The following is a 23,592-nucleotide window of genomic DNA, read 5'->3' as shown; positions in this document are numbered from 1 at the left end:
AAATCAGTGACCAATATAGCCACCTTTCTTTGCAAGGACACTCAAAAGCCTGCCATCCATGGATTCTGTCAGTGTTTTGATCTGTTCACCATCAACATTGCATGCAGCAGCAACCACAGCCTCCCAGACACTGTTCAGAGAGGTGTACTGTTTTCCCTCCTTGTAAATCTCACATTTGATGATGGACCACAGGTTCTCAATGGGGTTCAGATCAGGTGAACAAGGAGGCCATGTCATTAGATTTTCTTCTTTTATACCCTTTCTTGCCAGCCACGCTGTGGAGTACTTGGACGCGTGTGATGGAGCATTGTCCTGCATGAAAATCATGATTTTCTTGAAGGATGCAGACTTCTTCCTGTACCACTGCTTGAAGAAGGTGTCTTCCAGAAACTGGCAGTAGGACTGGGAGTTGAGCTTGACTCCATCCTCAACCCAAAAAGGCCCCACAAGCTCATCTTTGATGATACCAGCCCAAACCAGTACTCCACCTCCACCTTGCTAGCGTCTGAGTCGGACTGGAGCTCTCTGCCCTTTACCAATCCAGCCACGGGCCCATCCATCTGGCCCATCAAGACTCACTCTCATTTCATCAGTCCATAAAACCTTAGAAAAATCAGTCTTGAGATATTTCTTGGCCCAGTCTTGACGTTTCAGCTTGTGTGTCTTGTTCAGTGGTGGTCGTCTTTCAGCCTTTCTTACCTTGGCCATGTCTCTGAGTATTGCACACCTTGTGCTTTTGGGCACTCCAGTGATGTTGCAGCTCTGAAATATGGCCAAACTGGTGGCAAGTGGCATCTTGGCAGCTGCACGCTTGACTTTTCTCAGTTCATGGGCAGTTATTTTGCACCTTGGTTTTTCCACACGCTTCTTGCGACCCTGTTGACTATTTTGAATGAAACGCTTGATTGTTCGATGATCATGCTTCAGAAGCTTTGCAATTTTAAGAGTGCTGCATCCCTCTGCAAGATATCTCACTCTTTTTTACTTTTCTGAGCCTGTCAAGTCCTTCTTTTGACCCATTTTGCCAAAGGAAAGGAAGTTGCCTAATAATTATGCACACCTGATATAGGGTGTTGATGTCATTAGACCACACCCCTTCTCATTACAGAGATGCACATCACCTAATATGCTTAATTGGTAGTAGGCTTTAAGCCTATACAGCTTGGAGTAAGACAACATGCATAAAGAGGATGATGTGGTCAAAATACTCATTTGCCTAATAATTCTGCACTCCCTGTATAATAAAGTTATTAACCCCTAATCCGCCTCACTCCCGCCTCAATAACCCTATAATAAATAGTATTAACCCCTAATCTGCCCTCCCTAACATCACCGACACCTAACTTCAATTATTAACCCCTAATCTGCCGACCGAATCTCGCCGCTACTGTAATAAATGGATTAACCCCTAAAGCTAAGTCTAACCCTAACACTAACACCCCCCTATATATAATTTAAATCTAACGAAATAAATTAACTCTTATTAAATAAATTATTCCTATTTAAAGCTAAATACTTACCTGTAAAATAAACCCTAATATAGCTACAATATAAATTATAATTATATTATAGCTATTTTAGGATTTATATTTATTTTACAGGTAACTTTGTATTTATTTTAACCAGGTACAATAGCTATTAAATAGTTAAGAACAATTTAATAGCTAAAATAGTTAAAATAATTACAAAAGGGGGGGTGTGGCCAGGAGGCAGGCATGGCGGACGCAAACTCCTATAGCTCAGAGAATTGACAATCTTATTCAACAATGAATCTTAGAGCTATACATCATCTGCCTTGAATATGTTTTTATTCGATCTACTGAAACAACACTCAGCTGAAATATACTCTTCAATCCACAATCGGCAGCTTAAGAAAGTAATCTGGGGCTATTAGACATGTGGTGAGGGCCTACTATGCTAATCTTTGCGCTATCCTGGCTCCGCTCCATTGAGTGAAACTGCCACAGTGGATTCATAAGATTATATGGTTGGGGATGCCGGCTGGAGAGACCGTTAACCACCTTCACACTACCTCTTAGCACCAGCTGCACTACAATAGACTTTACGGAGGTTGAGATGGCTGCAATGCTAGCCCTCCTTGAGGATCTAGGTCGCAGAATGGATACACAATATAGACAGCTCTCTGCTGACATCCGCTCGCTGAGCTCAGGAAGCGACACGCACGCCATGGGAGCTGTGATTTCGGCGAGACAGCATCAAGCAAAGCAAGAAGGGGATGCTCAATCTCACAATGGGAGATCCGTACCCACTACCCGGTACATCCCCATGAACTCCACCAGCCATCCCGTCCTCCTCTCATTGACAACTACGGCCTGCATGAGAGACAAGGGGGAGGGATTCGCCTCCAGATCACCCAAGACCACATTAGATCTTTCCTCTTCTACGCAGCTAGCGCCTGGTGTAGCGACACTACCGCCTAACCTCAGAGTCTTCAGTCGGTACACTCCTTACCTCAAGCCGGGAGTTTATGGTGTGGGTGGAGATCTATTTGCCAGAGACTGGTTCTACCTAAAGGAATGGCGGAGACAATCTGAGTATCATAATGTTGCTAGTGCTGATAAAGCAGGAGTCGGCTGATCTGGCCAGGAACTTATTATGAGAGTTAGCACCTACAAATGCTCGACACTCTACACTACGGATCTATAGTTAAAGACATACCATTACTATGATAATGCCCTCTATAACTGATCTATAAGACCTTAATGATGGCCCATAGGCTTGAAAATTTGGGACTGGAGGCTTTATTTATGATATAGTGCTTTTTCTTTTTCTCTCTAGTTCAGCATGCAGTTTGGTTTAATACTCGCTCCCCTTGTTATCAGACTTTTATGATGCCTGTTGTTTTACACCTCTTTCTAGAAAACACATGATTAAGATGCTTCCTACCTTAATGATGAGCTAGACGCCTTTGTTATTATACTTAGCTTATGGGTTAATATTTGCCTGCATTATAGCGCTCATATATACTCCAACTATGTTTTCTTAAGTATACTCAATGTATGATCTACTATAATTTCAAGAACAGGGTAACAGCTACTTTTCTATTTAAAATTCACTCCTGTTCAATGACTCCTATTGGGTTTTGAGTAGAGCCTATTGATTGTAAAGTAGTGCATCTTTATACACCCATAAAAAGATCAGACACGCAGCCATTCCTACATATTAGTATCTAGACCATGCTACTCAAGAGTACAAATATTTTTAGATACAGCTGGTGTTTGGTGGTACACACATATAAGCTTTAAAATTGACTCATTACCTCTGGGTTCTTTGCCTGGCACGCATTGATAGAACTCCTTTCCTGTAAATGTTCTACATTTTGAGTTATATAATACGTAGCTCATTTTCAAAAGCAATGATCCACTCTTGGTTCCTTTTTGATATAGACCTGCACACAGAAGCATTCCCATACACTGCCCCTCCATGGGAGAGATGTGACCTGCTAATAAAGCAGCATATAGTCTTAGGTCCTCACATGACAGACAGATAATCAGGGGGTAGCTTAGCTGGGTGCTTGTGTTTTATTTGATAAGGTTTACAGTCTTATCTCTTTACTTTGTCTCTTACAGGGAGTAGCCGACCCAGTTTACATGCTGAGCATTAAAATGTATATTTAACTGCAACACTGCCCATACCATTCCAATAGTATTTTTTCCAAGGCCGCTCTACATTGGGACCCTTTGGATCATATCATAGAAGCCCTGGTACATCCAAGCTAACCTTTTACTCTGCAACACAGTATAAAGTCTATACATAGGCATCCGTAGAAGTATATTACACCTATAATATTCATTAAAAGTTTATTTACTGGTACCCAAGCATTACAGCATACTATGAACTAGATTCTTAGTATATTCTGGAATATGGTCTAACACCTTAGATACCCGTCAGTGGCATTCAGTAGTCACGCTCAATTTCTAGACTCAATAATATACTAACTTGTGGAGTCACATCTATCCTTCTCACATTACTCCATAATTTAAAACTGAGGTTTCAGTTATGTACATTTGATCATAGATTTGGTGTCATAGTTGTATGTGTGGGTATCATGTTGTGAGTGGTCTACATCTCATCAGTATGTTTGACGCTAATCTTGCACAGGAGATGACTAATTTTGCTACATATAGCTGTTTGATATAATTGTTCATAGTACTGTATGCCCCCTATAATGTAAGTTTGCACATGGTATATCCCCCTGATGCATATTAACCTTTTAACCATACATTTATTTGACTTTATGTAGTTCCCAAGAGAAGCCTGTTTGGTAATTTACCCCACTATACATTTCCCACAATATTATGATAATTTCCTGACCACGGCCCCCCATCCCCTCCCTTAAAATTCTTGAGCGGCTCTTGCCCGCTGATATCCCCCCACTCTCTCCTCGGTCTACACTATTCCATTCTAAATATTCACTTTACTTAAAAAAAAAGAGATTCCATTTAGATTAGTCCATTTACTCACTCATTGGTTACCCAATAATTGTGTTCTTAGCAAACCCGTAAGTGATCATATATTATTATGCATAGAGGGATTTTTATTAAGTGTTTATGTAACTAATCATTTACTATCTTCGTCAAAGAAACCAGTACAGACATTTATTTCCTGAGCTCCCAAACTTGCTAAATAGATTATTATGTAACATATCACCTTGCTTATTGTATATACATACAGTCTCTTTTACTGTAAATGGACGGAAGAATGTTATTGTAACTGTTTGAAATCTCAATAAAAAATGTATTTAAAAAAAAAAAAAATAATTACAAAATTACCTGTAAAATAAATCCTAACCTAAGTTACAATTAAACCTAACACTACACTATCAATAAATTAATTAAATAAAATACCTACAATTACCTACAATTAAACCTAACACTACACTATCAATAAATTAATTAAATACAATATCTACAAATAAATACAATGAAATAAACTAACTAAAGTACAAAAAATAAAAAAGAACTAAGTTACAAAAAATAAAAAAATATTTACAAACATCAGAAAAATATTACAACAATTTTAAACTAATTACACCTACTCTAAGCCCCCTAATAAAATAACAAAGCCCCCCAAAATAAAAAAATGCCCTACCCTATTCTAAATTAAAAAAGTTCAAAGCTCTTTTACCTTACCAGCCCTTAAAAGGACCTTTTGTGGGGCATGGCCCAAAGAATTCAGCTCTTTTGCCTGTAAAAAAAAACATACAATACCCCCCCCCCAACATTACAACCCACCACCCACATACCCCTAATCTAACCCAAACCCCCTTAAATAAACCTAACACTAAGCCCCTGAAGATCTTCCTACCGATCAGCCAATCAGATTGAGCTCGCATTCTATTGGCTGTTCCGATCAGCCAATAGAATGCGAGCTCAATCTGATTGGCTGATCGGATCAGCCAATCGGATTGAACTTGATTCTGATTGGCTGATTCCATCAGCCAATCAGAATTTTCCTACCTTAATTCCGATTGGCTGATAGAATCCTATCAGCCAATCAGAATTCGAGGGACGCCATCTTGGATGACGTCCCTTAAAGGAACCGTCATTCTTCAGTTGGACGTCGGAGGAAGAAGATTGATACGCGCTGGAGGTCTTCACGATGGAGCCGTTCCTCATCGGATGAAGATAGAAGATGCCGCTTGGATCAAGATGGTTGCCGGTCTGGATCGCCTCTTCTTCCCGGATAGAATGAAGACTTTTGAGCCTCTTCTTGACCTCTTCAGCCGCAGGATTATGGATCGCCAGCCCCCGTTTGGGTTGGATGAAGATTTCAGAGCCAGGACCGATCGGTGATACCCGGCGAGGTGAAGATAAGGTAGGAAGATCTTCAGGGGCTTAGTATTAGGTTTATTTAAGGGGGGTTTGGGTTAGATTAGGGGTATGTGGGTGGTGGGTTGTAATGTTGGGGGGGGGTATTGTATGTTTTTTTTACAGGCAAAAGAGCTGAATTCTTTGGGGCATGCCCCACAAAAGGTCATTTTAAGGGCTGGTAAGGTAAAAGAGCTTTGAACTTTTTTAATTTAGAATAGGGTAGGGCATTTTTTTATTTTGGGGGGCTTTGTTATTTTATTAGGGGGCTTAGAGTAGGTGTAATTAGTTTAAAATTGTTGTAATATTTTTCTAATGTTTGTAAATATTTTTTTATTTTTTGTAACTTAGTTCTTTTTTATTTTTTGTACTTTAGTTAGTTTATTTAATTGTAGTTATTTGTAGGTATTGTATTTAATTAATGTATTGATAGTGTAGTGTTAGGTTTAATTGTAGGTAATTGGAGGTATTTTATTTAATTTATTTATTGATAGTGTAGTGTTAGGTTTAATTGTAACTTAGGTTAGGATTTATTTTACAGGTAATTTTGTAATTATTTTAACTATTTTAGCTATTAAATAGTTCTTAACTATTTAATAGCTATTGTACCTGGTTAAAATAAATACAAAGTTACCTGTAAAATAAATATAAATCCTAAAATAGCTATAATATAATTATAATTTATATTGTAGCTATATTAGGGTTTATTTTACAGGTAAGTATTTAGCTTTAAATAGGAATAATTTATTTAATAAGAGTTAATTTATTTCGTTAGATTTAAATTATATTTAATTTAGGGGGGTGTTAGTGTTAGGGTTAGACTTAGCTTTAGGGGTTAATCCATTTATTACAGTAGCGGCGAGATTCGGTCGGCAGATTAGGGCTTAATAATTGAAGTTAGGTGTCGGCGATGTTAGGGAGGGCAGTTTAGGGGTTAATACTATTTATTATAGGGTTATTGAGGCGGGAGTGAGGCGGATTAGGGGTTAATAACTTTATTATAGTAGCGGTGCGGTCCGCTCGGCAGATTAGGGGTTAATAAGTGTAGGCAGGTGGAGGCGACATTGAGGGGGGCAGATTAGGGGTTAATAAATATAATATAGGGGTCGGCGGTGTTAGGGGCAGCAGATTAGGGGTACATAGCTATAATGTAGGTGGCGGTGGTGTACGGAGCGGCAGATTAGGGGTTAATAATAATATGCAGGGGTCAGCGATAGCGGGGGCGGCAGATTAGGGGTTAATAAATATAATATAGGGGTCGGCGGTGTTAGTGGCAGCAGATTAGGGGTACATAGGGATAACGTAGTTGGCGGCAGTGTACGGAGCGGAAGATTAGGGGTTAAAAAATTTAAATATAGTGGCGGCGATGTAGGGGGACCTCGGTTTAGGGGTACATAGGTAGTTTATGGGTGTTAGTGTACTTTAGAGCACAGTAGTTAAGAGCTTTATAAACCGGCGTTAGCCCAGAAAGCTCTTAACTACTGACTTTTTTCTGCGGCTGGAGTTTTGTCGTTAGATTTCTAACGCTCACTTCAGCCACGACTCTAAATACCGGCGTTAGAAAGATCCCATTGAAAAGATAGGATACGCAATTGACGTAAGGGGATATGCGGTATGGAAAAGTCGCGGCTGGAAAGTGAGCGTTAGACCCTTTCCTGACTGACTCTAAATACCGGCGGTAGCCCAAATCCAGTGTTAGGAGCCTCTAACGCTGGTTTTCACGGCTACCGCCCAACTCTAAATCTAGGCCTTAGATTGCTATTCAATTTCCTATATGTTTTTCGCAAATTTTCAAAACCTATATGCCACAAAATATATAAGAAAAATGAAAACAAATTCACAATGTGTGTTAGGTTTCTAATATGCAATACTTTTTAAATATAAAGTGTTAGATGCAAAAAATACATAGCAATACATTATTGCAGATATTTAATTACTGGGATGATATTGTATAGTTTGTTTTAATAGAAGAAAATAATGTAATTGCTTTAATGATCTTACAGATACTATTTAATTGCTTGCATGTGAAATTATGTCTTCAAGGGGTTTATGAGAATTTATTTGTTTCCATATGCAGTCAGTACAACAGGCTGTATTTACACGTGAGCCCTCCATAAAACTGGTCATTGAAAAAGGTGAAGCATTGCTGGCTATGACTCAGGATGTGACTGCTGGAGAGAAAATACATAAAATACAAAGAGACTATCAGGAACTCTGCAACTTGGCTAAGGTAAGGACAATGATTGGTTGTAAATGCAGATAAAAATGTTTCATTTTTTTAAAACTTACTAAAGAGAGGCCTATACTTCACATTATCAGGCCTTCCAACTATCTCCGATATTGCTAGATTGTCATAGGTTGGGATGTCTGCCCTGCCCCTCCTGTTACCCTCCCCAGTCATGGCAAATGGTCAGTTTTCTTAAGGACTGCTCTAGACATACCCTGCCTCTGCCAAACTCTGCCCATGACACGCCCTGCCATCCTGCGGTTGCTCTGCCTACCAAACCGCGGTGGCTCCTCACCTCTCTGTGATGGAAACCCTCCGGGAAATATTGGAAGTTATGCAGCAATAATGTTACATCACTTTGAACAAAAAAGTATTTAAAACCAAAACAATATTCCTAAATATATCTGGCATGGGAAGTATCCTTGAAAATATTGTATTCTAACTGGGTCTTCATTCTCCAAGCTTCTATGTTGATATGCAAATACTGGATGCCTGAATTTTTGCAGGAAAGAGAAGTAAAGTCCATGAGATTTCAGCCACCTTTAAAGTTGAACATCTGTCCAGTTATTATTATTTTTCTTCAATATTAGTAACCTATACATATGTAAACTAAATGAGGTATACCCACAATTCAAACTGCTCTATACTAATAGGTAATACACATTGTTTTACAGAAATGTAATGCAAATACAGCACTATACCCAACTGCCAATCTGCTCACATGACAATATATGCATCGATGGTGTCTGAACATTATTGGCTACATACATATCTTTCTAGATGCTCTCAAAGTTTAGTAAAAAAAAAAGTTTCTCCGCTTTGTAACCTGGTTTATGACGGTCTTTGGAATAAATATATATATTTTATTTCTTATATTTATTCATTTTTAATTGTAAATATAAAAAGAAAGAAATTGGAGTTGACAAAACGTATACAAAAGATTGTAGTATTCTACAAGTCAGCCATTGCATATAGGTACTTATAAATGAAGAATTGTGAAGAAAAAGAAAACGTTGAGATTTATGTTTTTTATTATAAATCTGGTTATATTTCTGTAAATATGTAAAATACCCTTTGTTTGTATACTTTTACACTTAATTAGGCTAATGTTGGAAATCTGGAAGAAAAAGTTAAGGAACACGAGGACTATAATTCAGAGCTTCAAGATGTAGAGAAATGGCTGCTACAAATGTCCAGTAGACTTGTAACTCCTGACTTGATGGGACATAACAATCTGGAAACAATAACTCAGCAGCTGGCAAGTCACAAGGTACTCCATATATAGCAAGCAAAGCATAGTTTGTCAATGACTCACTGGCCAAATGGGTCTTTTATCTATATACGTAAATGTTGTTTTTGGACATTGAAATGAATGATCTTATAAGTGCTCATATAACATTAGAAAAATGGAATTGTTCAGCTGGCAATTTGGAAACGTGGTCTTTCACAGCTGGCAGAAATAAAAAATAAACTGTAACTGTCATAGGGCTAGATTACGAGTGGAGCAGTAGTTTGCGGTCCCGCTCGCGCTTTAACCCTGCTAGACTTCGGCATTTTGGTAGCCTCGGGTTGAGCACATATTAAAAGTTTAAAGTAAAATGTTTTTGCTTGTGCGCTAACCCAACATGCTTAATTCAAATATTGCAGCCACGTTATCGTATTCTGCCATAGACTTCAATGGAGCGCGAAAAGTGGGAAAAAAAACTACTCGTGCAAACCTGATCTAACACGACATGAAATATTAATATTTCACATTCCTCACATAGAAGAATATGTTCAATTTATTCATAAGTATATATATATATATATATATATATATAAATTTATAAATAAATATATAGATGATTATATAGATGTATAAATATATACAGATATATATAAGAATATCTATTTAAAAATACTAAGAACATATTCCCCAATGTGAAGAACATTGGAATGTTAAATATTTACAGTAAATACACGCTTTATTAAATATGAATATTACATAAATATGATTTTACATATTTTCAGCTGCTTGACTGCAAAGGGCTCCAATGCCCAATTCTTTAATTAGCACTCCACTTGTAATCTGGCCCATAATCTTGTAAATTTTCAATAGATAACTATAACTAAAAATGTGTATTTTAAAAGGCTTTCATTTTTTAATCTTTACAGTCAATGATGGAAGATATTGCTGCGTTTGAAGAGCGTTTGAACAGCCTCAAAACTAAGGGTGAAAACCTAGTTCTTCACCTTGCTGAGCATCTGCAGGCAAAATGTAAACAGAATGTACAAGCTCACCTGCAAGGGACTAGAGACAGCTATTCTGCCATTTGCAGCACTGTACAACGTGTAAGTTTTAAGTAACTCATACATAGTTCATAATCACTCATGGCGTCTGAAGATGTCATTGTGCACCATTTGCTTGACCTGTCATTTAATGAGAAAGCGTTAGCTTCCACCCATAGTCTTGGTTTTATAACGGTTGCACCTTTTCTGGGACTTTCATACTAAACACTTGATTATACCTATACTTAAGTTACTTGCAATATCCACTTTAGACCTGGTACCTGGGGTAAACGGTTTCCTTAGAAACCACATACTGTAGTTTCTGTCTACTTCAGTAATGATCCACCTCAACAAGTTAAAGGGATGTGAAACTCAAATTATTATTTTTTCATGATTCAGATAGAGAATACAATTTTAAAGAACATTCCAATTTACTTCTATTTTCTAATTTGCTTCATTTTTTAGATATCCTTTGTTGAAGGAAAAACAGTGCACATGTATGAGCCAATTACACATAATCCACGTGCAGCCACCAATTAGCAGCTACTGAGCCTATTTATATATGCTTTTCAACAAAGGATATCAAGAGAATGAAGCAAAATAGATAATAGACGTAATTTGGAATGCTGTTTAAAATTGCTCTTTCTAAATCATAAAAGAAAAAAAATTGTGTTTTATGTCCCTTTAACAGTAAAGCATGTTTAGCTGTGCTGTGTCCATGTGCAGTTTTAACCACTGAAAATATTGAACTCCGCTTATTAACCAATTTGGATATATACTCATGCTCTGTAATTATGTAATGTATTTGCTAATATGTATTTTTTTTGGTATTTTTGTGAATCATATCTCAGTTTCATAAGTAATATTGAGTCCATATTTCTTCTAGAAGTAAATAGAAGCAGTACAATGCGCCTAATAGCCAATAATCTCCTGGCATTAGGAGATTATAATATAGTACCAATTAGGAAATATGGTTAAATACAGGGATGGGCAACTGGCCCTTTGCACAATGTTTTTTTTGTGTGGCCCCTGGTAAGGAGCAGATCAAAAACGCATGCCATAGTCTTTGTGGCCACTAAAATGTGTCCTTTGGGGCATCTGGGGGTAGGAAAGCAAGGTATCCAGAACCCAAAAGAGCTCTCTGCAGGAGAGAACAGCAAACAGAGGGTACTCTGCAACCTGAATGTAGCCCTGTGCCACTTGGCACGTTTAGTAATATGTCGTTATTTGTGTGCTTAATATCGATTCATTTATATGTGGCCCCTAAGGCTTTTAAAATATTAATCTCCCGCCTCCATGTGTTAGGAAGTTGTCTATCACAGGTTTAATGCATTGCTGTCTTTGTCACCAACTGGAATACTTATGACTTATTTACTACTATTTACCATGTGATTCCAGGTGTACTTAAGTTTGGAAAATGAGCTGCAAAAGCATGTAAGTCATCAGGATACATTATTACAGTGTCAGGCTTGGTTTGCCTCGGTACAACCAGAGATACAGCCAACCTTTAAAGCTCCTACTAGCCAGGCAGAGGCAACAAAACAGGTAACGTACAGCATGTAACATAATATGATGGTATTGATTCAGAGGCGTAACTAGAAACCACAGGGCCCAGGTGCAAGAATCTAAGAAGGCCCCCACCCCCCAAAAATGGGAATTTAATACATATCTTTTTTTTTTTTTTTTAAATTTAACACAGAAAAAAATGCTATTTAGATTACATGTCTGCAAAAGGAGGTACCCTGTGCCCACAGTCTGTGAGATGGTCTGACTCCCTATTACTGTATATAGTGACACTGTTTAACCCACCAGTACTGTATATAGTGAGTCAGTGACACAGTCTGTAATCTGCCGGTGAGATGGCTGGCCTGACCCTACCCGCCCCAGTACTTTATAAAGTGACTACAGTAGTCTGTGACATGGTCCAGCACCCCCGTACTGTATATAGTGGTACTGTATAGTGACACTGTTTAACCCCCACCCCCCTATGCTGTAGTAACAAGGTCTGTAATTTACTGGTTCCACAAACATACACACACATACATACATGCATAAATACACACACAGTCACAAACATACATACACACATACACGCATATACATGCATAAATACACACAGTCACATACATGCACACATACACACACATACATGCATAAATACACACACAGTCACATACATACATACACACATACACGCATATACATGCATAAATACACACAGTTACATACACACACACATAAACACCAATGGATAAAACAGAAACACTAACCCCTGTCAGAGACAGAGACACTAGTGAAGCATTACATCACACTCACATGATATCAGTGCAGGCAGTGGCAGGTCAACATTTTTTTATTGGGGGGATTTTTTATTTTTATTTTTTTAAATCTGGGCCCCCACACTTGGGGGCCCCATTGCAGTTGCGACCTCTGCACCCCCTGTAGTTCTGCCCCTGTATTGATTGGATAAAAATATTAGGTACCAACCAATTACCTCACCTAAATAACTTATTGTTTTCAACATCCTTTATTTCCTGAAGTTAAAAGTATGTTACAGTAGTGCTTCTGAATATGTTGGCGCTCTACAAATGACTGATGATAAAAATAAATTAATTGGTGAAAATAAATGTATTGCATCCTGATGGACTCACCTTTTATGTCCTGCTCAGAAGTGGCAGTGCAGTGTTCTTTTAATTGCACACATGGTAACCAAAACAAGCCTGTGTTTAATAATGAAATATGAGCATTTTATTACTATATTTAATGTGGTTTTCATTATTTTGCTACAGGTCCTTAGAGAACAGTCATTGTGTTAAAGGGACAGTCTATTCAAAATTAAACTTTCTTGATTCAGATAGGGCATGCAATTTGAACCAACTTTCCAATTTGCTTTGCTCACTTGGTATTCTTTGTTGGAAGCTAAACCTAGGTAGGCTCATATGCTAGTTTCTAAGCCCTTGAAGGCTGCCTCTTATCTTACTGCATTTTGACAGTTTTTCACAGCTAGAGAATACTAGTTCATGTGTGCCATATAGGTAATATTGTGCTCACTCCCGTGGAGTTAAAATGCAAGTATGTAAAAAGCACTGAGAAAAGGTAGCAGTCTGCAGAGGCTTAGATATAAAGTAATCACAGAGGTAAAAAGTATATTAATATAACCGTGTTGGTTGTGCTAAACTGGGGAATGGGTAATAAAGGGATTATCTATCTTTTTAAACAATATAAATTCTGGAGAAGACTGCCCCTTTAAGTGTTACAGTTCAAGCTACCTGGAGCTTTTAGCATGGCATCCTAGTTGGCCCATCTTCATTACTGTTTATTGCCATTTCTAAACCGGACATGTATATTGGAGGCTAGGCACATATGCTGTCTCTGAATGGCTCACCAGCCAGTGTCCTGTGCAGGAGCAGCAGATTATTGCCAATCTGTATTGTACTTATTATGTCATTAATAGAAGCATCTCCACAAACAATTTATAAGGGGACACACAGGGTTCTGCAGTCAAATGCAAAGAGGTGTTTAATAAATCATTATGCCAAAGACATACTACTAACATTATGAAACAAAGCACTTATACGTCCACATTAAATATACATCTATATCATTCCAAGATAAAGGAATTTAGATAGACAGACAGACAGATAGATAGACAGACAGATAGCTAGATAAGCAGATGATAGATAGATTGATAGTTAAGTAGATAGGTAGATAAGCAGATAGATAGATAGATAGATAAGTATATATATATATATATATATATATATATATATATATATATATATATATTGATAAGCAGATAGATAAGTAGATAGGTACATAGATAGACTCTCACTCTCTCACTTTATCTCACACACACCTATGCTCTCTCTCACACCCATGTGCTCTTTTTTTTACACACATATACATGCTATTTTACATACATGTTTATATGCTCCCTTTCTCACACACACTCTCTCTTACATACACACACAGCACATACCCACAGTCCTTCTCTCTCATGGACACACAGGTACATGTATGCCCTCACTTATACACACATATGCAGCTCAACAACTCTTTACTGCTTGTTGTCTGTCATAGCAGATCTCACATAAAACAAACAGGCTTTTTCTAGTGGTCGATATAGTAAATTGGACGCTTTACTGTCCCTTTAATCCATCCATAGTGACTATTTAGGCTCTTATGTGTGACTTCAGGCTGTGTAACGGTGTGGGAATTTACATGTATCATATAATATCCATTACATGTATTATATCCATTGATATGTAGCTAACCTGCTATATAACATAATCTTCCTACATGTGATTATACGCATTCAATATAAGGATTTTGTCTGCTAAATGACTAAAAGAGACTGAGAGTTTTGTGATGGTCTGTAGCAGAGCCCATGGTTACATATATATGCCAATAGATTAGTTAATTTTATTTAAAGGGACAGTATACACTCATTCTCATATAACTGCATGCAATAGACACTACTATAAAGAATAAGATGCACAGATACTGATATAAAAATCCAGTATAAAACTGTTTAAAAACTTACTTAGAAGCTGTCAGTTTGGCTCTGTTGAAAAGGTAGCTGGAAAGCCCACTGCAAGTGGCAAATAAGACACTCCCCTCCCTCCCCCTTCTTTTGCATATGAAAAGACCCTTTACACAAACAGGAGCAAGCTGGAGAAGGTAGCTGACGGTATTCACATAAAACTTTGGGGCTTGGTTACGAGTCTGAAAATCAGAGCAATGTTATTTAAAAATAAGCAAAACTATACATTTATTTAAAAAAAAACTATGGGCTATATAAATAGATCATCTACAAAACATTTATGCAAAGAAAAAATGAGTGTATAATGTCCCTTTAATACAATTAAATATATAGCATATGTCTTTTTTTGCTATAGAAATGTTATATACTTTGCAAAATAATTCTAAATAATTCTACATTATTATGATATATTTAATAAACTACCGACAAAAATAAGTTAAACGTTCTACATTGTGTGCTCTATTCCAGGTGAAGCATTACAGAACAATGCAGGAGCAAGCTAATACTTATCTGGATCTCCTCTGCACTACATGTGATTTAACAGACACTGCTGTGAAGAACGTAGCCATAGACATCCAGCATACAAAGCAGACCGTAAGCTCCTCACTTAATGAAAAAGCTGTGTGCATACCATAAAATAAATATCCATTTGAAATCATACAGTAAGAAGTCTGAGTGTGCACTAGGTGACTGGTGGAATGGGAGGGGAGAATGAGTGCAGGTATTCTGTAGGGTAAATAGAGGATATGTGTTTTCTGGGGATCAAAAAACATCTTCTCTTTTTGCTTGGAAAGCAAGAATTGGGGCCGCCGAAGGTAGTCTCTGTTGGTTTTATGCCTCTGTGGGGCTACATTTACAAAAATTAATTCCCCCTAAAATGTTTGTTTATGCACAAAAAAACCTGTGCAATGCACTTCTGATTTATTTTATGAGCTATCCCTGTAATGCATCAAACTTCAGAACTCTGTCCATACCACTGGACTCAAAAACAATTTAACTAAATAAATAAGTACAATAAAAATAAATAATGTCAGTCAATCGTAACTATTATTTCTTACAACTCCATTTTAAAATGTATTATCACAAACACAGATTGAGCAGAGGATGATGCGAGCACAGGATCTAGCTAGCGGCTGGGAAGAAGTTAAACAAATAAAGGCGGAACTTCAAACATATTTCCAAGAGGCAAATCAGCATCTACAAAACATGAAGAGGAGACGAGCTGAGTTAGAGATCAAGCTTGCGCAGAATATGGTTTCACAGGTTAAGGTAGGAAAGTGCTGCTTTTTTAATGTATTCTGTTCTTTATACTTTTTGAAATCTGACCTAAATCAGAAGCAATTTTTTAATGAAATTTATCGCTGTACATTTTGTATATTTCTTCTTATGAGTGGGATTGATGAATTAGGACTGTACAACATATACATGTGTAAATATATCTATAATATATATATATATATATATATATATATATATATATATATATCATGTTTTGCTTATAAAATGGAACAATTATAAAAACACATGCTTTATTTAATGTTTCAGCTCCCTTTTGTTACCTATCCATCGTTTTATCATCTATCTATCTCTATCTATCTATCTATCTATCTATCTATCTTTATCTATCTCTCATCTATCTTTCTATCTATCTATCTATATCTATCTATCTCTCATCTATCTATCTGTCTATCTTTATCTATCTCTCATCTATATATGTCTATCTATATATCTATCTATGTCTATCCATCTATCTATCTATCTATCTATCATATATCTATGTATATCTTTTATCTATTTATCTATCTATCATGTATCAATTTAGCTATTTATCAACATATAGGTGAAGGATCATGATTTCTCCAGAATGCTACATTTAAAGTATTTTTATAGTCCAGTAAAGTATATCTGTAAATTATGTTCACTAATATTATCCACCTGATCTCTCTGCATCAGGAGTTTAGTCAGATACTGCAATCAAAGCAAAACACCATTACCACCTTCACAGAAAAAGTGAACAAGCTGACACATGGTCAGGAGTCACCAGAGCATGCAGAAATTGGACAACTAAGTAACCGGTGGCTGGATTTCTGCTTTCAAACGAACAATGTGCTTCTTCAGAGGGAGGAGGATCTTCAAAGAACACGGGATTACCATGACCGCTTGAATATTGTAGATGTATTTCTTGAGAAGCTTAACACAGAATGGGATAACTTAGCCAGGTAATTACATTTACAGTTAAATACATTCTACATTGTAATTTAGCATCTTGACTTAATATATCAAATCTATCTCTTGCACCAAAAAGCCATCATGCTTATTAATTTGAGTAGTATTCTAATATTAAAAAATGATATTTAAACTTTAATAGATCATCTATGTAACAATGAACAAAGATTTTGAAAATAGACACAAACACGTTTGCTGTAGGGCATTAATAATGCTTTAAATAAAAAAAGTGGTCCTGCTTTGAAGGGTAACCAATACATAGGAGAAAGTTTAGTATAGGAGGATTTTCTTTTTGTCATTGTTGTTGATTTCTTGTATTTTTAGATCTGACACTGAAAGCACAGCTGCACATCTTGAGGCCTTGAAGACATTGTCCTCCATTTTGCAGGAGCGGAGGTTTGCTCTTGAGGATCTTAAGGAACAAAAGCAAAAGCTTTTTGAACACTTAAATGTGGATGACAAAGAATTAGTTAAGGAGCAGACAAAACATTTTGAGCAGCGTTGGACACAGCTAGAGGAACTGGTGAAAAATAAAATTGTGACTTGTGTCACCACCTTAGAGGAGCTAAGCTTAGTTAATTTTAGGTTACAGGAGTTGACAGAGTGGGCTGAAGATCAGCAACCTACAATCTCTGAGGCTTTAAAACAAAGTCCTCCACCAGAACTTGCACAGAACTTGCTTATGGATCACCTTGCTATTTGTAGTGAAGTTGAGGCTAAGCAGGGTCTCCTAAAAAGTTTGCTAAAGGATGCTGACAGAATTATGGGTAATCTAGGGCTCAATGAAAGACAACAACTTCAAAAGATGCTTTCAGATTCACAGAGGCATGTGGAATGCCTCAGTGATTTGGTTATCCAAAGGAAAAAACACCTGAATAAGGCCTTGTCTGAAAGGACTCAGTTCCTCATGGAGGCATATCAGGCATTAAACCAAATTCACCAGCTAGAAAAGAAAATTATGTTTCTTGAGTACATATCTTTGTTTCCAGAAGACGTGAGCAAACAGATTAGAAGCTGTAAAAATACCCAAGCCAGTTTGAAGGCCTTTCACAGTGACATAAATATATTGTGGAGTCAAGGCAGGGAGTTAATGAAAGATGCAACTGAGCAAGAAAAAAATGAGGTTTTAGCTAAGCTACAAGAACTTCAAAATGTTTATGAGGGTGCTTTGCAGAAATGTGGCCAAAGACTAATTGAACTTGAAAAGAGTTATGTTTCTAGAAAATACTTTAAAGAAGATTTAGACAAAGTTTGCCATTGGATAAAACAGGCCGATGTTTTAACATTTCCAGAAATTAATTTAATGAATGATGATTCAGATCTTCATTTGCAGTTATCCAAATACCAACAAATTCTTGAACAAGCACCTGAATATGAAAATCTTCTCCTTTCACTGCAAAGAAATGGCCAAGAGATCTTGCCATCACTTAATGAAGTAGATCATTCCTACCTGGATGAGAAGTTGAATGTTTTGCCTCAGCAATTTAATTACATTATAGCTCTAGCCAAAGAAAAACTTTCCAAGGCCCAGGAAGCCATCTTTATCCGTAAAGAATATGCCTCCGTGATAGACCTGACAAGCAAGGCCCTAAAAGAATTGGAAGACCACTTTTTACTCATGAACAAAGTCCCTCCTAATCTTTTAACTGAAGAAGCTGTGTCACTTCAGCAAGAGTATACTTCTCTTCTTAATGAAGTAATTAGGCTTGGCACAGCTGTTAATGAACTTAATCAGAAAAAGGAAATTTTCCGAAGCACAGGACAACCTTGGTTACCAGATGAAATGCTACATCTTGTTTGTCATTATTATAAACTGAAAAGACTTTTAGAACAGAAAGTCAGATATCTAGGGGACACAGTGGATGCTTATCGGAAGCATAAAGACCTTTGTTTAAAACTGAATATAAAATTAGAGACTTTGAATAAAGAGTTGGATCAAGTTAATAAAGAAACACTTCCAGCAGAAGAGAAGCTTAAAAGCTATCGTACTTTGGCAGCCAATCTTAGACATGCAGGAACTCTTCATAGACAAGTCACTGAACATTTAGAAGAAATGTCTTCTCTAGTTGAGCCTACTGCCTATGAGACAGCAGATCTTCAAATTCAACAATGGAAAGAACAATTAAAATCCTGGAATACTATAATGAGGGAGAGGATGGGAGAGTGTGAAAGCAGGTTAGTACAGAGTATTGACTGTCAAGTTGAAATCCAGCGTACTCTTGAGTGGTTGAGACAAATGAAAGTGAAATTGAATGAACCCTTAAATGTGGATGGGAAGCTTGAAAGCATCCAGGAGGAGATCAGGAAATTACAGCTTCAGCAAGAAGAAGTTGTCTCAAGCTTAAGGATAATGAGTGCGTTAAGCTTCAGGGAGAAACAGAAGTATCTGAAAGCAAAAGAGTTGGTTCCTTCTGAGCTGGAGAACAGCCTTGCTGAATTCACCAAACTTGATGGAGAAATTCAGGAATCCATTAATGCAAAACAGGTGTGTCATTTACATTTACCTTTATTTAATAATGGTGTTTTGTAGAAGAGGAACAAAATGTGGCAGGCCTACCAGTGTCTATTTTAGATTATAGAAGGGGTTTTAATTGTATTAAAACCGGTCAGTGTTTACCTAAATGTGTGGCTTTTAAATTTTTTACTATCATATTCTGACTTGCAGCAAGTCTTGATTCTGAAGCCATAGAGAGGGATTTCTGCAATAATATTAATATATTAGTCTTTAAAGGGGCAGTCAATTCAAAATTAAACTTTCATGATTCAGATAGCTCATGCAATTTTAAAAAACTTTCCAATTTGCTTAGTGCATCCCAGTATGGGTTAGAAAAGATAGGTAGTAAAATGTTAATTTTTAATTGCTCTAAGTATCAGTTTTTGTGTATAAACAAAGAGATGCGATAAAGCAGCATCTGGGTATTGACAAATAGATAAGATAAGGATGTCTGCTCTTTCTGCAAGCTCAATCGATTTGAATGGGCTGTGTTTTCAATGAGCAAAAACAACTATTTCATATAGAAAATCAAACATAAAGTAACATTTTCCTATACATTTTATACTCTGCAGTTGTATGGTACACTGTCCCTTTAAGCAATCAAGTAAAGAAAACTGAAGCAATTTAATAAAAGTAACATATTTGATGTCTGGTAAAGATTTAGACTATACTTTCATTAGCTGCCATCTTAATCCATCTTGAGTAGCCATGAATCATATAATTTCTATATTTTTACGCAAGTAACTTGTTCCTAACTTTAAGTAAACATCTAATTAATGTCTTTAGACCACTCTGGACAAGATATATGCTACGTGTCACAGATACCATCAGTTGGTACAGTCTGCCAGTGACTGGATTAAAGATGCTCAAGAATTACTACAGCAGACTGACAATGGTGTAGATGTGGAAATGGTTGAAGAAAACGTAAGAAGCATTAAAGGGTTTCTCAGCACAGACAACAAATTCATTGGACTTCTAGATGAGCTCCGTGTGATTTTACCTGAAATGGAACTATTTATTCAGTCATCTCTACACGATCAGTTTCAACAGGTTGTGGCATCTTTAGAGAAGAAGGGTAGAGAAGGAAAGGAACAAGCACAGGCTCAGCTAGATCTCCTAGAGAGGTAAAAGGTTTGCCCAGGCTTGTTTGTTGTAGTGGGTAATGCTTTTTTGTCCTCTAAGGTCCACATCTTTGTTAGTATAGATAAATAGCACACAGCCATATTGTCACTATTAATAAACAGTACACTTTTTATGATTGGCTATAATGGTATCGTGTACGGCTTTGGCAAACCTGTAAAGGCAATAATCCCAGATTCTACCTTGAAGTGCCAAGGTAAGTGAGGCTATGGTTGTGTGTAAAAAATATGCAAGCTGAATAAATAAGAAGCATCTCATACTACAATCTAAAATGCAGGTCAACAAAAACCGGTGGCTGCTTATTTCTACTTACCTATGTAACATAAATATGGGATTATACAATTTATTCTGTGTGTAAGAGTAGTTAACTTAACTTCCTGTCTCTGCAGACACACACACACACACACACACATGTATAGGCATATACATCCATGCATGCATACACACACACACACACGTATAGGCACATACATGCATACACACACGTATAGGCATATACATCCATGCATGCATACACACACACGTATAGGCACATACATACATGCATACACATACATACATACATACACACACAGATACATACACACACAGATACATACACACACACATGTACGTACCTACATACATGCACACCCACACACACACACACACGTATAGGCACATACATGCATGCATACACATACATACATGCACACACACACAGATAGATACATACACACACAGATAGATAGATACATACACACACGTACGTACCTACATACATGCACACCCACACACATACATGTATAGGCACATACATACATGCATACACATACATATATACACACATACATGTACAGGCACATACATACATGCATACACATACATACATACATACACACACATGTATAGGTAAATACATACATGCATATACACACATACATGCATGCACATACACACAGATAAATACATACACACACACACACATGTACGTACATACGTACATACATATACACCCACACAGATGCACCCGCAGACACATACACTCTCAGATATATATATATATATATATATATATATATACACATGTATACACACACTTACTCACTTAGGTACACATATACATACACGTGCACACACATACATGCATATGTGCACATACATGCATGCATACACACCCTCACATATACATACATGCACACACTCACCTACATACATACACACCCACCAACATACATATAATATATATTTCTCCAACATTGGTGTGTCCGGTCCACGGCGTCATCCTTACTTGTGGGATATTCTCTTCCCCAACAGGAAATGGCAAAGAGTCCCAGCAAAGCTGGTCACATGGTCCCTCCTAGGCTCCGCCCACCCCAGTCATTCTCTTTGCCTTTGCACAGGCAACATCTCCACGGAGATGGTTAAGAGTTTTTTTGGTGTTTAAATTTAGTTTTTTATTCTTCTATCAAGTGTTTGTTATTTTAAAATAGTGCTGGTATGTACTATTTACTCTGAAACAGAAAAGGATGAAGATTTCTGTTTGTAAGAGGAAGATGATTTTAGCAGACAGTAACTAAAATCGATTGCTGTTTCCACATAGGACTGTTGAGATGAAGTAACTTCAGTTGGGGGAAACAGTTAGCAGACTTTTCTGCTTAAGGTATGACTAGCCATATTTCTAACAAGACTGTGTAATGCTGGAAGGCTGTCATTTCCCCTCATGGGGACCGGTAAGCCATTTTCTTAGTCAAACAAACAGAATAAAGGGCTTATTATGGGCTAAAAAACTGGTAGACATTTTTATGGGCTAAATCGATTGCTTTATTTGTGCATATTATTCAGATTTAGGCTAACATTTGACATTTATAATCTTGGGGAACACTTATAAAACGGCAGGCACTGTATTGGACACCTTTTTCAGTCAGGGGGCCTTTCTAGTTATAGACTGAGCCTCATTTTCGCGCCATTAATGCGCAGTTGTTTTTTGAGAGCAGGGCATGCAGATGCATGTGTGAGGATCTAAGAATCTCTGAAAAAGCTTTTAGAAGGCGTCATTTGGTATCGTATTCCCCTCAGGGCTTGGTTGGGTCTTAGCAAAGACTATAGCTGGGACTGTATAGGGGTTATATTGAAAAACGGCTCCGGTTCCGTTATTTTAAGGGTTAAAGCTCTGAAATTTGGTGTGCAATACTTTTAAGGCTTTAAGACAATGTGGTGACATTTTGGTAATTTTTGAACAATTCCTTCATACTTCTTCACATATTCAGTAATAAAGTGTTTTCTGTTTGAAATTTAAAGTGACAGTAACGGTTTTATTTTAAAACGTTTTTTGTGCTTTGTTGACAAGTTTAAGCCTGTTTAACATGTCTGTACCTTCAGATAAGCTATGTACTATATGTATGAAAGCCAATGTGTCTCCCCATTTAAATTTATGTGATAATTGTGCCATAGCGTCCAAACAAAGTAAGGACAGTACTGCCACAGATAATGATATTGCCCAAGATGATTCCTCAAATGAGGGGAGTAAACATGATACTACATCATCTCCTACTGTGTCTACACCAGTTTTGCCCATGCAGGAGGCCCCTAGTACATCTAGCGCGCCAATACTTATTACCATGCAACAATTAACGGCTGTAATGGATAACTCCATAGCAAATCTTTTATCCAAAATGCCTACTTATCAGAGAAAGCGCGATTGCTCTGTTTTAAACACTGAAGAGCAAGAGGACGCTGATGATAATTGTTCTGTCATACCCTCACACCAATCTGAAGGGGCCATGAGGGAGGTTTTGTCTGATGGAGAAATTTCAGATTCAGGAAAAATTTCTCATCAAGCTGAACCTGATGTTGTGACATTTAAATTTAAATTAGAACATCT

The 23,592-nt window shown here is 37.1% G+C and overlaps 1 protein-coding gene across 1 annotated transcript in view; it reads left to right on the top strand.

The window, feature by feature from the left end:
- The window catches only part of SYNE1 (spectrin repeat containing nuclear envelope protein 1), a 780,519-nt gene that overhangs the window by 440,368 nt on the left and 316,559 nt on the right, over window positions 1-23,592 (top strand). Inside the window, 9 exon segments of the mRNA XM_053711805.1 lie at window positions 7,909-8,061; window positions 9,161-9,328; window positions 10,213-10,389; window positions 11,725-11,871; window positions 15,338-15,463; window positions 15,962-16,138; window positions 16,823-17,088; window positions 17,420-19,580; window positions 20,376-20,713. Of these exon segments, the coding sequence (XP_053567780.1) occupies window positions 7,909-8,061; window positions 9,161-9,328; window positions 10,213-10,389; window positions 11,725-11,871; window positions 15,338-15,463; window positions 15,962-16,138; window positions 16,823-17,088; window positions 17,420-19,580; window positions 20,376-20,713 (3,713 nt within the window).

This window comes from Bombina bombina, chromosome 4 (assembly GCF_027579735.1).
Source record: "Bombina bombina isolate aBomBom1 chromosome 4, aBomBom1.pri, whole genome shotgun sequence".
NCBI lineage: Eukaryota > Metazoa > Chordata > Amphibia > Anura > Bombinatoridae > Bombina > Bombina bombina.
The sequence above is the reverse complement of the archived record's forward strand: the minus strand, read 5'-3'. Positions and strand labels throughout refer to the sequence as shown.